At 40.0% G+C, this 17,138-nt stretch overlaps 1 protein-coding gene across 7 annotated transcripts in view; it reads right to left on the reverse strand.

Moving 5' to 3' along the window:
* The window catches only part of LOC127955109 (CREB-binding protein-like), a 45,134-nt gene that overhangs the window by 9,263 nt on the left and 18,733 nt on the right, over positions 1-17,138 (reverse strand). For 4 of the 7 annotated variants that reach the window (XM_052553437.1, XM_052553433.1, XM_052553434.1 and 1 more), the window contains exons 3-18: positions 16,249-16,410; positions 15,151-15,394; positions 11,165-11,278; positions 9,718-9,951; positions 9,425-9,512; positions 7,598-7,735; positions 7,406-7,523; positions 7,117-7,285; positions 6,972-7,034; positions 6,316-6,440; positions 5,884-6,066; positions 4,237-4,563; positions 3,969-4,145; positions 2,963-3,140; positions 2,758-2,876; positions 49-288 (exon numbers count right to left, since the gene is read on the reverse strand). In XM_052553437.1, the coding sequence (XP_052409397.1) occupies positions 49-288; positions 2,758-2,876; positions 2,963-3,140; positions 3,969-4,145; positions 4,237-4,563; positions 5,884-6,066; positions 6,316-6,440; positions 6,972-7,034; positions 7,117-7,285; positions 7,406-7,523; positions 7,598-7,735; positions 9,425-9,512; positions 9,718-9,951; positions 11,165-11,278; positions 15,151-15,394; positions 16,249-16,410 (2,679 nt within the window). Of the gene's footprint in view, positions 1-48; positions 289-2,757; positions 2,877-2,962; positions 3,141-3,968; positions 4,146-4,236; positions 4,564-5,883; positions 6,067-6,315; positions 6,441-6,971; positions 7,035-7,116; positions 7,286-7,405; positions 7,524-7,597; positions 7,736-9,424; positions 9,513-9,717; positions 9,952-10,036; positions 10,073-11,164; positions 11,279-15,150; positions 15,395-16,248; positions 16,411-17,138 lie in introns of those variants that run through there. The other 3 variants (XM_052553436.1, XM_052553432.1, XM_052553438.1) reach the window with 2 other exon arrangements.

The raw sequence follows: 17,138 nt of genomic DNA on the forward strand, positions 1-17,138 counted from the left end.
ACTTAAGCTAACCACTCTTTTTCTGGAGAAAGAAGCTCCAGTTCTCACCTTGCGCCCACAGCAGTATCCCAGACTTTGCATGACAGGGTCAATTTCCTGCTCGAACACCTCGGACAGCTTCGAGCAGTACTTGTACACTCGAGATGTTTTGCGGTTGTAGAGCCAGGCATTGTTGAACATCAGCCAGATGTCGTCGACATACTGCCAGGGCTCCTGGTACTGTCCCGTGTCTAGCTTCCTCTTGATAGTGGAAAGGTCGATTGGGTTCTTTACAATGTCAAAGTAGTCCTGAAAAAAAGAAAAGAAAAATCAAATACATGGTGATAACACTGCCCTGCAACATACAGGTTCCGGTCATATAATTAGAATATCATCAAAAAGATGATTTTATTAATTCTATTCAAAAAGTGAAACTTCTATATTATATTCATTCAGTACACACAGACTGATATATTTCAAATGTTTATTTCTTTTAATTTTGATGATTATAACTGGCAACTAAGGAAAGTTAGAATATTGTGAAAAGGTTCAATATTGAAGACACCTGGTGCCACACTCTAACCAATTAACTCAAAACACCTGTGAAGTCTTTAAATGGTCTCTCAGTCTAGTTCTGTAGACTACACAATCATGGGGAAGACTGCTGACTTGCAGGTGTCCGAAAGACGACCATTGACACCTTGCACAAGGAGGGCAAGACACAAAAGTTGCAAAAGAGGCTGGCTGTTCACAGAGATCTGTGTCCAAGCACATTAATAGAGAGGCGAAGGGAAGGAAAAGATGTGTACAAGCAATAGGGATAACCACACTCTGGAGAGGATTGTGAAACAAAACCCATTAAAAAATGTGGGGGAGATTCACAAAGAGTGGACTGCAGCTGGAGTCAGTGCTTCAAGAACCACTACACACAGACGTATGTAAAACATGGGTTTCAGCTGTCGCATTCCTTGTGTCAAGCCACTGTTAAACAACAGACAGCGTCAGAAGCGTCTCGCCTGGGCTAAAGACAAAAAGGACTGGACTGCTGCTGATTGGTCCAAAGTTTGGTCCAAAGTTATGTTCTCTGATGTAAGTAAATTTTGCATTTCCTTTGAAAATCAGGGTGCCAGAGTCTGGGGGAAGAGAGGAGAGGCACACAATCCATGTTGCCTGAGGTCCAGTGTGAAGTTTCCACAGTCAGTGGTGGTTTGTGCTGCCATGTCATCTGCTGGTGTTGGTCCACTTTGTTTTCTGAGGTCCAAGGTCAACGCAGCCGTACAGGAAGTTTTAGAGTACTTCATGCTTCACCTGCACACAGTGCCAAAGCTACCAATACCTGGTTTAAGGACCATGGTATCCCTGTTCTCAATTGGCCAGCAAACTTACCTGACCTTAACCCCACAGAAAATCTAAGGGGTATTGTGAAGAGGAAGATGCGATATGCCAGACCCAAGAATGCAGAAGAGCTGAAGGCCACTATCAGAGCAACCTGGGCTCTCATAACACCTGAGCAGTGCCACAGACTGATCGACTCCATGCCACGCTGCATTGCTGCAGTAATTCAGACAAAAGGAGACCCAACTAAGTACTGAGTGCTGTACATGCTCATACTGTTCATGTTCATACTTTTCAGTTGGCCAAGAAAATCCTAATTTTAGAAAATCCTAATCCCTTTTCTAAAAATCCTTTCTTTGTATTGGTCTTAAATAATATTCTAATTTTCTGAGATACTGAATTAGAGATTTTCCTCAGTTGTCAGTTATAATCATCAAAATTAAAAGAAATTAACATTTGAAATATATTAGTCTGTTTAATGAATGAATATAATATACAAGTTAAACTTTTTGAATGGAATTAGTGAAATAAATCAACTTTTTGATGATATTCTAATTATATGACCAGCACCTGTATTTGCTGACTGTATGGAAAGTTTATAATGATATTTTAGCTCAACATCTAGAGATGTTCCGATACCCTTTTTCTCTTCCCGATACCGATTCCGATACCTGGTCTCAGGGAATCGGCCGATACAGAGTACTGATCCGATTTGTGTCCTCATATTGTGACACACGGCAGAGACTACAAAACAGCGAGCTCCCGCGCATCTGCGCCCGTCACCCACAGAGATGTAGAATTTGCAGGAGTAATATTTAAATAGTATTTTGCAGTATAATATTCACAGACACTAACATATATTCAGCTACTGTCTGGAGCCCTGCGCTTAGACTAACACGGAAGCGACTGAACGCAGCTGCAGGTACCAAATATACTTGGGAGTCGGTAACTACCAGTACTAAAGAGACATACTGCTAACCACTGATCTATAATATAGAAGCGGCTTCACTATCTGTTCCAGTCATATATAGATCAGTGCTGCTAACGCGTTTTCATTTCTTCTTCGCTGATCTAAACGGGGGTTTGCTTGTGGCAACACAGCACAATTTTCTGTGTTTGCAATGCATTCTGAGCAGCGAAGAAGAAACGTGCAGAGGTTAGGCAAAGCTAGCGGTCATAACTAGGTCTTGTTTAAGAAAATGGTATCGGATCGGTATATGGGTTCATGTACTCGCCGATGCCAGAATTTGTTGTCGTATCGGAGATATTTCCGATACTAGTATCGGAATTGGAACAACTATCAACATCGTTAGGTTTACTAGACCAAATCAACAGCAATTTTTTTTTTTTTTTCAAAATACAAGTTTGTTTTCTAATATATTTAGAACATTTGAAGAGATACCCATAAAATATCAGCCCAGTAAATAGGTGTATGGGGTTTACCGGGATGCCCAGTAGAGTGGGATCCACCGGCTGGCGGAAGGGCAAGGACTCTGGGTCTTGACGATACAGAGCTTCTAATGTAGGCATCAGCGCCTGCCTGAGCTCCTCTGGCTTAAAAACTGTAACAAATCATCATGTTATGTGACTAATCAAATTGCAGAAATGATTGAATATGGTTTCAATGTTTTCAGAAAATGGTCTGTACTTTTCCTGCGAGACTGGGCGGATTGACTGGATGGTGTAGTGCTGTTGGTGCTGGACAATTCCTCCTCTTTTGGCTCGGTCTTTATCTCTGGTTTCTTCTCCTCCGTCTCCATCTGTTCCTGCTTAGCTTCTACAGACTCTGGCTGCTCTTTAACTTCAGGAGGTTTGACATCTTCATCCTAATGAAGAAAATGAATTACGTTTAGATGTTTACTAGAGACTGTGTCATAAGTTGAGTATTAAATCTTGTGAAACAAGAGAAGAGCATTAAAACTAGCATTAACTGAAATAAAACTGGAGGCAAAATCAGTTGAACAGTTTCAGATCAATTCAGTTATATAAATGTCAATATAACACAGAGAAAGTGAATATCTACAAATCAATGAAAATGAATGAGAATGAAATCTCTATTTCTATGAAATACAGTATCGTTCAAAAGTTTGGTGTCAGTAAGATTTTGTTTTTGAAAGTCTCTTCTGCTCAAGACAGCATTTGCTCAGAAATACAATATAAAAAAAGTAATATGAAATATTATATTATGTAAAATAATTGTTTTCTATTTTACATTTTATTAAATGTAATTTATTCCTGTGATCAAAGCTGAATTTTCAGCAGCATTACTACAGTCTATGTCACATGAGGCTTCAGAAATCTAAAGTATAATATGCTGATTTGCAGCCCAATAATTATTTATTTTTTATCAATGTCAAAAAAGTTGTGCTGCTTTATATTTTTGAAGAAACCATAATTGTTTTTCAGGATTCTTTGATGAATATAAACTAAAAACAGCAGCATTTATTTGAAATATATATTTTTACATTATAAATGCTTTTACTGTAACTTTTGATAGATTTAAAGCACCATTGCTGAACAAAAATATTAATTTCTTACCAGCACTAAATTTCTTACTTTTGAGCGATAGCGTAAAACTCTCAGAAAACACAACCAAATAAAGTCAAGAATTGCTGAACCAGCCAATTGTAAGTTTGGTTTCAACAATGTCACACCTCCATCTTGAGATCAGGCTGCTTTTTCCCAGACTCATAGTCCTGCTCGTCGTCTTGATGCTCGGTTTTGAGTTCGGCAGCAGGGTAGTCAGGTGGCAAAGTATGCTGGGAGTGGGCCTCTTTCACAGATGCAGGTGTGGGGACTCTATTATCAACGCTAGCGGCCATCTGAGAGAGCTAACAAACAGACAAACGAGGAAGAACATGAGTTTAAGGGTGTCATGGCATACAACTGCAAACAAGGCTGTGTTTTTCAGGCGATCCTCACCGGAGTGCTGGGCTGCTGCGCTTGCACAGAGGTGGGCTGCTGCATCTGCAGGGAGGGCTCTGGCTGGGACTGCAGGGGCGTGAGCGGCTGGGAGGGGGCAGGAGAGGAGCCCAGGACTGAGGGAGGGCGAGGCAAGCCACTGGGGATGTGGGTGGGCGTGACGTGGCCCCCGGCCGAGGCTGGCGTGGAAGGCTGGGTCTGGAGTGGCTGTAGGCTAGCGGCAGCTGCTGGGGTGGAGGCGGAGGGCGGAGGAGGGGTGGAGCACAGGGCGGATTGGGAGCCCAGAGGGCCCACAGAATTCAGGGTCAGGTTAGCGTTCGGCTGCTGCTGCAGAGAGATGGAGGGCATTCTGACTCAGACACAGCACATCAATCTACACTAGAGTTCAACAGACGGGTCCCCGAAATAAAAACATTTGTGTTCTCCATAGGGAAAAAAGATTGTTAACTCATAAACCTTTAAAGAGCTCTGAGGTTGTTAATCAATGCTATATGATTATGCTGAGGCCACCAGGCACCATTATTCAAACATGTCACAGTAGAAAAGCTGTTGAAAAACTACATTACCCATAATTCTGCAAAGAAAACTCCACCAGAGAGGCATGTGTGGGCAAATAGCACCAAAATGGGAACGTACCTCCCATGAAGCACCGCTAATGACAATCAAGTCTGTCTTACCACGCTTTGTTTCTCAATATGAATATTTTGAACTAAAAAATATTAGTGCTGTAAAAAATAATTAAATAACTGAAATTTTTTCTCAAATTAGCCATGATTAATTTGATAATTCACATTCAATCTTCAAATTGTTTCCTTAAAACAATCTTCACATAAAGCCAACATAATAAATGCCTTATTAACTTGTGTCCTTCAACAAGTAGGAGATATACAGAAACTGAAGGAAGTCATCAAACACTAAATTCTAAATTAAATCTAGATGAATCCTTAAAGCTACAAAAGTGGCTTATTTGCTCTTTTTCTTTAATTTTTTTGATTAACAGGCATGTTATTAAGGTTTTTTGGCTGCTTTAAGAGCTGCTGCTGCTGAATGTGACTCAGATCTGATACGCATCCTATTTTCTCACAAATCTTTACCTTTTCTGGCTCACCTCAGGTCTTAAAGTCTCTATAATGAGCAGAGGAGCTGAATCAGGTGTGTTAGATGAGGGAGACAATACTGCTGCTCCAGGACAGTTTTGAAAACCACTGCATTTCAGAGACATGTTCGTAAATGAGACTCTACTCTTAATACTTACATACATGCACAGTTTTAAGGCAGCTTTCTAAATCGCCTTTTTGGTAACTTCATGACTTCACTGACAACATACCTACTTCATTGCATGCTCTACATTTATTTTGCTCTAAGATTATTTTAAACAACTTTAAATAAATAGTTTTACATTTCTCCATTTTTATTTTGGAATTGCAGTTCTTTCCCTCTTTAAAGTCATTAAGTAACCAAGTCTTGTACCTTGTGTTTCAGAAAGATTTTCAAATACTTTTTTTTTGCTTCAAATAAAAGTTAAGCAATGTTGTGATTTTCCTCATAGCTGGTTGGTTTAGTTCTAACTTTTTTTTTTATTTCTATGGAAAAACAGCCAAATAACAATGAAACCACGGTGAAGTTGTGACGCGTCTTACTCCTCACCTGTGGGACAGTCTGTCCTGATTGCTGGGCCGGGTTTACATTCACATTCATGCCTCCGGCTGAGGTTGGGAATGGCGTCTGGTTCATGAACTGGTTCTGGTTGGGCGGCTGGCCCACCATGTTGTTAGGATGGCCTCCCATCATGGCTGGTGTCTGCTGCATCCGAGAGGGAGACATACCCCTCTGCAAAAGAATGGAGGGAAATTAGATTTGAGCCAAAAAAACTAATATTGGCACAACATGACATGATAAAGCTATTGATCAATTTACTTATTAGTGAAATATGTTTTTGTTAAGGGAAATCCAAAATGGCACACAACTCAAGAACAATGTTGACTATAAATAACTTAAAACTAAGAAAACATTTAAATCTAACCAAAAATACACTGTTACAGTAAAATTCCAGAACTGGAACCGCATTTTGAAGCTCACCTGTGGAACAGCACCCATGCCCATCTGAGGAGGGTGGGTCATAGGGGACGCAGCCCGAGGAGCTCCCACCGGTGACTGGGACATCTGCACGTTCTGCATGGTCACGGGGTTGAACTGTCCCATTCCTGAACAACATGATGAATAAACACGTTAAAAAAAAAGGAGAAGAGCTTTGCTGTTCAATGGGAGATTGAAGCTTCTGAGTATTTTCTGTGCTACCAGTATGACCTTCCCAGCTGCTTTTGACCCACCCAAGTCAACATGAAATGGTATTCCCATCCTGCTGTAAAGAATCCATTATAGAAGAGGTCCACACAACTCCGGGGGGTTAACAAAGGACTTTGTATAGAAAAAATGGCAGAGGATTTCGATATAAGCCAAGAGGACACTTGTTCTCCTTTGCTGTAAACAAAACTTGTTTCTTTTGCGAGACTAGCATATTCTCACCAGAGTTTACGCTACGTCATACGTTGGACACCACTCTCTCGTGAACGAGAAAGGAGATTAAGGTTTATAAAGTTGTAAATATGAATATACACAAACTCATCTCTTCACAAGGCCTTTACCCCCCTGAAGCCACATGGACTTCTTTTATAATGGATGGGTGTCATTTTTGAACGGTACTGTATGAGTGTATGCAGAATGAAAACCCATACCTTGAGGGACCTGCATCCGGGCCATCAACTGATTTGGCACATTGGACATAGGAACAGGTCCATCTGAGGAAATAAGGCTTATTTTGAGCAGCCAGGGAAACACAACATCTAGAAGATCACAGCATTAAAAAACAAAACCACTAACTTGGAGGCCGGATGCCTTGTCCAGGTCCCATAGCGTTGGGCTGGGGAAGACCAGGCTGCTGAGGACCTTGGGGACCCATTTGGGGCTTCGACAGCCTGGACTTTCTCTTCTCCTCCAGCTCCTTCTGGATCTTATAGATCTTCTCAGCCAGAAAGTGGTAATACTCATCCTGATATTAACACAAGATATTAAAGGATATAAAACATTGGCCACCTAGTCCTTTCTTACAGTCACAAAACACGTCCTGAAGGAAGGTTAAAACATAGCATGAAAGGTTCAGGTGCTTTACCCTGCTGTTGGCAGACTCATACATGTCCCCTTCCACCTTACGTGCATAAGCCACCAAGTTCTCCATGCGTCTGTCCTTCAGTGCTGCAGGGTCTGGGGTCGGGAATATGGCTTGAACTCTGCATGGAATACAGTGTTAAGAGAATTGGTCTTGACAAATCGTGATTATGAAATGACAACTTCTCCAACTCACAGCTTGTGCACTAGGTGGTTCCTCAAGTCCTGAGTGACGTGCTCGTGCCAGGGCTTCTTCATGCCAGGCATTGACAGCGGCGCAGCTGTGGGCAGGTTCCCCGTCATGCCCATGTTCGACCCGTCTGACATCATCTGACTGTAAGAGCAGGATTACAACATTAGTTTTCAAATGTCACATGGTAGAACTCATTCTCAAAAACATGCATTCAACAAGTCAAAAATGAAAAACTAACAGGTGTGACTTAATTTAGCAGAAAATCAATAAAATAAAAAAAATAAAAATTATTTTGGTGGTTTTTGAACAAAGCAGTTCTTTGACAAAAAAAAAAAAAACATTCTTCGATTTTTCCCTTTTATAATCTCAGATTTCAACATTCAACCTCTTATAGCTACAGAATTGCACATTCCACAATGACATTGCAGGGCTCCAGTCTACGATCATTTTTTCTGTCGGTGTGACTCATTTTTGTGAACGTTCACACTGATGCGACAACCACAAAGCCCAACTCGTAAGCTCTGCCATTTCTGTTGCATTTGAGAAGCAACACAGCGCAAACGAAAAGAAAGCGCGACATTTCAGCTGCACAGCTCCGACCGTTTATCAGCTTGGACCATGAGGCAAACAAACTTGTCAGAGCTCAGAACAGCTGTACTCGGGAGCCACAGTTGATTTTGCTACACGGTTTCTGCACAGATGCAACAGTGCTGCGAGATCCAGTGAGAAGCGTTTAAATTCTGCACAGAAATCTCAGTTATAAACAGCACTGACATATGTCAGGAAACAAGAAGTGGTAACGCTAATTGTAAGCTGTTGTGGTAGAAATAGGCAAATGCATTATGTCATTCATTTCAGGGTTTGTACAAACTTTCGAGAGAGAAATTCAAGCACTTTTAAAGGACTTTCAGGACACAACTTATTTCCAACAGCTCTAAGATGATCCAGTCAATGTTATTTTTAATGGGATGAACAAAATATACTTTGTGGTAGGGATGCACGATAATATCGGCACAACATCGGTATTGGCCGATAAAAGCTTAAAATGAACATCATCGGTATCGGCCGATATGAATATTTCTGCCGATGAGCCAAACCGATATTCTCCAAGTGAAATAATTGACCTGTTTTTCAGATGTGAATGTCTGTCTACATTTGTAAAATAATACATTTATGGTAGAATCAGTACAGAAGATATACATGGATTTCTCTTCAGTAAAATTCAAGTTTAAATATATCAGGTGAAACATTTGTATATATATCGATATGGGCCAAAATTATTTTGAAAATATCGGCATATCGAATATCGGCCAAAATCCAATATCGTGCATCCCTACTTTGTGGTAAACAAACACTTATGTAAAATTTACAAAACACATCAAATCACAATTATAACCAGTTGACAGCAGCAGAGGAGCACTTATTGCCTGATTAGTCATTCATCAATACTTTTTCTCTACATTTAAAAAAATATATAATCAATATTTTAAAATAAAATCATCAAGAAATCAGATTTTGTCAGAAATATACACTTTTCTTTTGTGTATGTAGTAAGAAAAGTCACAAACTTTTCTTCAATTTTCTACTAAATCACACATAAAATCACTGAAGTTGGTCAGTTCCATAAGCTAGAAAAATAATGGTACATTTTCTGTACATAAGTAGATTTTGCACCTTTGTTAATAAAAGTAAATTTTAAATGACTCAAATGTTAGTCTGGAGCCCTGCATTGTTTGTTCTCTTACATTGTTAGATTCTGCAGATGACCATTTCTCACTCTGCAGTGTGTGTGAGAGGTAAAAGGTGAGGGGTGAAGGTGAAGAGACTCACTTGCTGAGGGATGAGGGGAGAGAGGAATCAGTGTGAAGGCTCGTCTGATCGGTCATACCGTTACCGCCGATGTTCATCTGGTTAGTGCCTGAAGATGTTGATGGGAAACCAAACAAGGGTTACACACAGATACGAGCAGCAGGACATTTGAGTGCATACTGACAGCAGATGCAAGAATGACAGCAGCTTTCAAGGTTAATAATGAACATGGAACATTGACTTGTTTGCAATAAATATTCAGCTCTTCCTCAAAAAACACTTTTTTAACTTTCTTTGCAAATTGAAGGTGATACCTAATGCAGACATGGAGCGCATCTGCTGCTGCTGGTTCTGTGTGGGCTGCTGTCCTGGGACCTGCGTCTGTGGAGCCGGCTGGTTCCCGTACGGGAGGCCCAGTGCTGCGTACGCCCTCTGCATTGAGCTGGGGTCTATGTGTGTGCCGCTGCTCATGGCGGGTGCAGCGGGTTGACTCGTGCCCACGGGGCCCAGCGGAGCCTGCATGCCAGTGTTAGGAGAGCTCAGCATCGCTGCAAACAGCAGAAACAAATGTTTGTTGAACTAAATCAATCTACTTTTAGTCATATATTCAGAAAGTTTTTATATATCATTTACCTGATTTACATATAATTCCTAAAACAATGGTGAAAATGTTTTTGCTTTTCTGGCTGTTGACATAAAGAGATATTCAAATGCCCTATGCTTTGTCTAATTTGTCAACTAAATGAAAAAATGTTGAACCTGACTTTATGCAATGTTCAGATTTTTGTTCCAGAGGTGTATGGAAAATTAGTGCATGAATATTAGATGATGCATCATTTGCATATTTAAACTTAACATTTAAAAAAACTTGTAATACAAAAAAAATGTGCAATGTAATAAATCAACTGGGGGAAGTATGGTGATGTCTATCAATTTATTGTTTAGTTATCTGGGCTGTCTTAAAACAAAATACATACACTACAATAATTATTTCTATTAGGAATAAGTGGAATCTTGCCGTGCTTCCACTGAAACAAGACTGTGGAAAAGCCATTTTGCAAACATTGAGCTCTCTGAGTAGCGGCGGAGAGCAGAACTGCACGAGACACTGAGAGAACGTGCTTCTGTTGCCACTACAGGGGGATTTAAACGAGTCAGCCATCGGCTGTCCAATCAGAGAGCAGGAGATCTGTGTCCAGGGGTGGAGCCCCTCCCCCGCGGTGTCAGATTACAGTCCCGCTGCCTGCCGGAATCCGCAGCTGGTCTCATGCTTTCACACTGAGAGCGCAGCCGAGCTGCTCGCACGACCTACAGGTGGCAGCACTCATCTGAACGGATCCCGTATCTCAAAGCATGAGATGCAAACACACAATCAGTAGAGGAACAAACCTGCGTTCATTTAAATAATTTTCGCTTTTTCTATACTTTCAAAATTTTGTATTAGGGCAGAAAGGATGATTTTCATAAGTGTATTATCTTTTTTGCAAATGCATTTAATTGTAAAAAATCTTAATGGCCCTAATAAGAGACTAAATATATAAGCAATATATGTTCAGTTAACTGTGAGATGCAGTCATTAATTGTACCAATTAAATCACATGATAGTTTTGATGCAACTTTTTTTTTATGCAATGTTGCCATACAGTACTGTTAAGTATAATCTTTATCCATAATATATGCTCAAAATCCTGCTTGGAAATTTAACTCAAACAGAGAATGCATCAGTGCGGGTGATTTATTTTAAACGGGAGCATGACTTACGCTGCTGGTTTCTCTTGTCACTGGCGTTTTTCAGCGGCAGACAGACGGGGCAGTCGTGCCGAGTGCAGTTCTTCCAGTGCGAGATGATCTGTCTAGAGGAGGCGCAGTGAGCCACTGTAGAAACAGAGGGAAAATAAATCAGAAAAACTTTGATATCCTGCAAGGACAAGTAACACTACTGAGCAATTACAACCTGAACAAAACTGAGGAATAATAATCTCCAAAACACATTCAGAAACTAGAAGAAAACACCACCCATGTCTATGGTAACTTCCTAAACTATAAAATGATGTCAAAACTATGATTTGTACAATTTCACAAGTTTTATAAAATACTAAACATTACATTTCAACCATTATGCATATTATATATAATTTGTGTATAGAAAAATAGTAGGCGGGCGGAATGAAAATGCCAATTCACTCTCTGATAGAGCACTTATGAAATAACAGAAATACAACAGTTACACTGTACACAAAGCAGTGCTGAGCTTACACACACCTCTGTATGATGCCTAATACTTTTTCTGAACACTGTCAGTATCCTTCAGATGTACTTTCATACAAAAAAACTACTTCTCAGATTTGCACCAATCACATGAATCGGTTGTTTCAACATAGTAACGGCAAATTTAGAAAAGACAGACAACATTGTTTGCAAGTAAACAAGTGTTTTGTTTATGTTACTGACCCAATTCAAAGGAGCCTGACAGTAAGTTTGTATTAGGTATTACTTTTGCACAATCGATCGGACCAACCAAAAAAAGTTTCGAAAATGAAAATAGGGAATTGATTTTAACCAAATATGTACAGTATTAATTTAAAAATAATTAATTAAAAAATATAGATGTAACAAAACTCACAACCAAGCAGAAAAAAATATATATATAGAATTCCGAGAGTGCAGTAGTGTTGTCAAAAGACCCGGTACTTTGGTACTAAAAAAATGAAAATGTGACGGTACCAGGTTTCTTTAAGTACCGGTAGTACCGAGGTCCCGTTCAAACCCGGTTCTTGACGCATACAGCTCTATGATTACCGCGAAGCAGAAGACGCGGACGGAATCTCAAATCGCATGTTCTGCGTGTCTCTGTATGAATTAATGAATGGCAGAGACGTGCGGGTTTGTTTACTACATAGCAACCCTCTACATTGCGAGTACATCACTCGCATATGCGACTAAATCTTCCTTCTGGCGACTAAATGATGTCTAATATTAGCCAATGGCTAATAAATTCTCAGATTTTACTCGCCATTTTGTGAGTTGGAGGATAAGTATAAGTTTAGCTCAGATATATGTTCACTCGTCGAACACTCTCTGACTGAGCGCTTTAAAGTTTCTCTCAGTCAGGCGATCTGTGTGATTCAGTTCATCTCAATGGATGCACAGCGCACCTGTGTTTACCTCTAGTGTGAAGGCACACAGATCGCTTTCGCTTTCTCTCACACACACGCAGAGACCGAGAGAGAGAGAATTGACGCACTACATTTAAACTATCCTCGGTTGTATTTTCCTGTCAAAATAGTGGCATATCTATGGAAATCTTCAGTTTTTAAGAATAGCTGGGTTTTCCTTTAACGTTAGTGTGTTGAGTTAATGCGCAAATGGCAATCTCATTGGCTGGCGCTCACCTATTATCGTTCGTACTGATTTCAGCAAATCAGTTCGAGCGGATGCACAAAACCTGATAAATATTCATGAATCCAGCAGCTAATGAATCCTTAGTAATCTTTAGTGTGTTTTTATAGTTCTTCTTATTAGAATTCGTATCAGTATTATCTTATCAGTATTTTTTTTCTCACCAGTTTTTTTTTTACAGAATCACTGAATGACAAAAAAAAAGCACCACCACCATTCCAGTTAAAATGTTCAGTTAAATTGACTAATATGCATTTAAACATGGTTATCAAGTTTACTTCTAATTACTAAAGTTCTAATTATATATCAGTCTGGCGAGTAAACTAAAATATTTAATGGCCAATGGCAATTCAATTGCAGAGGTGTCCGTAGAGAGCTGTGTCCGTAGAATGTGTTCAAAGTTCATTAATTAAAAGACAAATAAAATTTGGGTGAAACTTGTTAACTGTTTTTCATAATTGTATTACTTGTAAAAAAAAAAAAAAAAAAAAAAAAAAAAAAAAAAAAAAAAAAAAACTACAATTTTAAATAAGTATAAAGAATGGCATTGGTTTTATTTTTAGTGATAAAAAGTGTGTTTTTTATTTTTTATTAGCATTAAAAAAAAAAAAATGTTTTGCTTTGGTACCGAAATTGGTACCGAGAACCGTGGATTTTCACTGGTATCTGTACCGAATACTGAAATTTTGGTACCGTGACAACACTAGAGTGCAGTATGCATTGCGCAATTTTACCAGCAATTTTACGCGCCTATAAGACCCAGTGACGTCGAAAGCGACCGCTTATGCTGTGTTCACACGCGAAAAGAGAGTCTGGCGCAAATTATTTCAATGTTAAGTCAATGTAAAGACGCGTTTATGCGCGTCTGGAGGTCTCGCGGCGTGGTAGACGCGAATTCACCTCATTCGTGCATCTAGTTACAGGAGATTCTGAGTTATGAAAAGGACCATTGCAAGCTGACAGCGACCGGTAATACCCCCACCTTGCGCAGCTGTACCTGAGTGTCCCTGGGACATTGCGGTCGGAGTGCGTCTTCTCAACAGCTGGACATACAGTGAATAAAAAACGCTCTGCTCTGGACCCCGAAAATGTTGATCGACTTGTTTTCCTGTCCAATAAATTTGTAATGGCCCTAGCCTTTTTGCGCATTTCATGCCTGCCTAGTGCCGCCTAGCCTAAGTGTCGGTTACGTTCAATACAAAAAACACACATGGCCTGATATCATGTCCATTTAAAGTTTCATTTTTTGAACAGTTGTTTGAAATGTGATTGAAACATTATTTAAAATAATCTTGGAGATTTTTGAAATGCCTAAATCATAAATGCAGCCGGTTTGAAGCCTGCAGTGATGTTTTTCTTTTGTTATGGCAGCCGTCCACTCTGCATATATTTTTTTCCGAGAATGTTGCATTCCTGTTGCTGTTTGTTATTCTGCATGAAACTTCATGCCAATAAATAAAAAATATTGCTGACTTGTGCGTTTCCAGTGGTCTCTTTACGTTCGTCCGTTATTTGACGTTGAAAAAGGAAACGTCTTTTTTTAGACATGGAAAATCAATTTTACAATCGATTCAATGAACACTTATGTCTTAAAAATCGAAAATGATTTTTTCACAAAAGTGACAGCCCTAGTTTGTATTAACTGTTTTATCTACTAACAATCAAAATTCCAAGTAAAAAAAAATCACATTATATTTTACAAGTCAGCACAGATATACAGAATTCGTGTCACACTGCACATTTCCAGTGTAGAGTGGTTCATTATAATGGAAGCAATGTAGCTTAGCGACAACTTGGTTGTTATTTAAACATGTTTCCATCCCAGTTTCTGCTGGATGTGTGTGAAATGGTCCAGATTGGGTGCAGAAAAATAGCTTATGATATTAAGGTTTCTAGACATGGTTCAGGTCCCTCCAGCAATGCAAGCCAAGCATTTAAAAACAACAAATCAGTCAGGCTCATCTTAACAAGCACAACTAATAAATCAGACAAAACACTATTGAAACACAAGAGAGTTTTTGCCAATGTGAAAGCATGTCAAGGAATAAACCGAGTTTCTATGTTCCAGACTCCTTCATACTTAGACAGTGAGACCACAAGAGCCATGAGTGACTTCCCAAGTTTACAAGCCTGAGTGAGCGGCCAGACAGTTTAACAACGCTGAGATGTACAGTCACCACTGAAATATGGTTGTGGATAAACAGAGATGGAAGGAAAACAAAAGCACTTTCAGATCAACTAACACAATTTCACATGACGGACCACGATTTCTATAAAATTCAGAGCTTGGGGTAAAGTGCTGGACTCTAGTTATATATTAACATTACTGGTCTGATTTGGCCTCTCACCTTGGCAGGACTTCCCCGCCTGGCAGTGGGTCATGTGGTTGAGGACGTTCTTCATGGTGCGGCAGTGGGGCAGGGCACAGGCGCGCACATCGCCGTTAGCCAGCTCTCGCCGCTGGCACTTGTGGGCATGAAGCAGCAGGACCAGCTGCTGCTGGATCAGTTTGCGCTTCTCTGGGTCGGCCGTGGGGCCCGTCGACACCCCCTGTCCCGGGACCATGCCCACCGAGGGCACCTGCTGCTGCAGCTGGAGGGAAGAGTTTGGATTAAATAGAAGCTCCATTTCAGTTATTATACAAAAAAAACATACTTTAAATATTCTCAGTTGGTTAGAATAAAGGTGTTAAGAATCTATTTTACGCCTTCATCAAAACAATGTGTTCTGTCATCTTGGCTTCAAGAACACAATTTATATAACATTTCTTATTTGTAAATTTTGCAGCCACAACTTGATAATATTCAGAAATATTATTGCAATTTAAAATAACAGTTTTTTTTATTTAAATATATTTCTGAATGCACAGACACTATTTAACCGAACAGAGATGACAACTATCATTTTGCATTATTGACACACTGTTTCCTAATGAATGTTGTTCAGTCGCTTTGACGCAATGTATTTTGTTTAAAGCGCTAAATAAATAAAGGTGACTTGACAGAACGTAATTCATTCCTGTGATGCAAAGTGAAATTTCCAGCATCATTATTTTAGTTTTTAGTGCCACATGATCCTTCAGAAATCAATTTATGTATTTATGCACCATTTAATTAATGTATTAAAGAAAACATGTACTGACCCCAACTATTCGGTAAAAAAAAAAAAAAAAAAAAGCAAGTTACAATAAATATACTTTGTGGACCCATTTACACAATGCTGGAGCAGCCGGGATTAATTTTCAGCTATGACTGTTCAATCGCAATTTTATGCTTCATTCAGTCAGTTCATCCACTCTTTATGTCGTATTCTGTCGCGTGTAAACATGCACTTCAATTAGCTCTTCGAATAAATAAATCGCTGCTGAACAGAAGTGTGACGCAGAGACAAAAGAGGCCTGAAGTGTTGTGTTCTGGAACTGGAGCCAGCTGTGGAGGGTTACTCACCAGATTTGGCACGCTGGAAGCACCCTTCAGGGTGGGCTGGAGGCTGTTGGGAAGAGCTGCCTTGTTCTGGATCTGAGCGTTTAATCCAGCGCTGGACATCTGCGGGACCGAACCCTGCGAGTACTGCTGCCCGAACGGGCCGTTAGCGGTGGCAAGACCCATCTACAGAGGAAAAAGAAGACCATCAGCATCTGTGAACCTCACTAGATCTCAAGCACTTCACCTAATGTTCATGAAACAGTGGCTCAAACGGCTGCCAGTGTAGCATTTCAATTAAAATTCAACGAGAGCGTTCAAGACATTACACAAGCACGAGGTCCTGCTCTCTGTCAGTGTAGCGTAGACGCTGTCGAGCCAAACATTCATAGGTCAAAGATTACTAAAAGATACTGTCATCAGCTGCTCAGCGACATATTTTCTCCTATACCAGTTTAATGCACAAGTAGGGCTTGGTATGGAGTTCAGTACTTTTTAGGTACCGACCAAATTGCCTCTATACCACTGAGTAACAAAACATTTCTTGTCGCTAGGAACCAAATTTTGATACCTAAGGGGTTAATCTGGTCAATGTCAGTGAAACAATAAGCACATAGCATGGTTAATGTGCCTAAATCACGTGCTGGTGGTGAGGTATCCAGGAAAAACACTAGTTTACGGTTCTGCCCCAAGACGTGGTTCACACGTGAGGCTGTAGTGTGTAAGCGAAGGCTACATTTACACTAGTGCGATTTTATTTAAAACAGCATTTTAAAATGAAAAGGATCCTCATCCATACTGGCATTTCCACTGAAAACCGAAAAGGCATGTTACTTGACCATTCGTGCACACTGTAGCATCATGAGATCATCATATTTTTAGGATTGCTACTACGCTTTTAGTCAAAACTCATT

Source organism: Carassius gibelio, chromosome A3, assembly GCF_023724105.1.
Source record: "Carassius gibelio isolate Cgi1373 ecotype wild population from Czech Republic chromosome A3, carGib1.2-hapl.c, whole genome shotgun sequence".
Lineage (NCBI taxonomy): Eukaryota > Metazoa > Chordata > Actinopteri > Cypriniformes > Cyprinidae > Carassius > Carassius gibelio.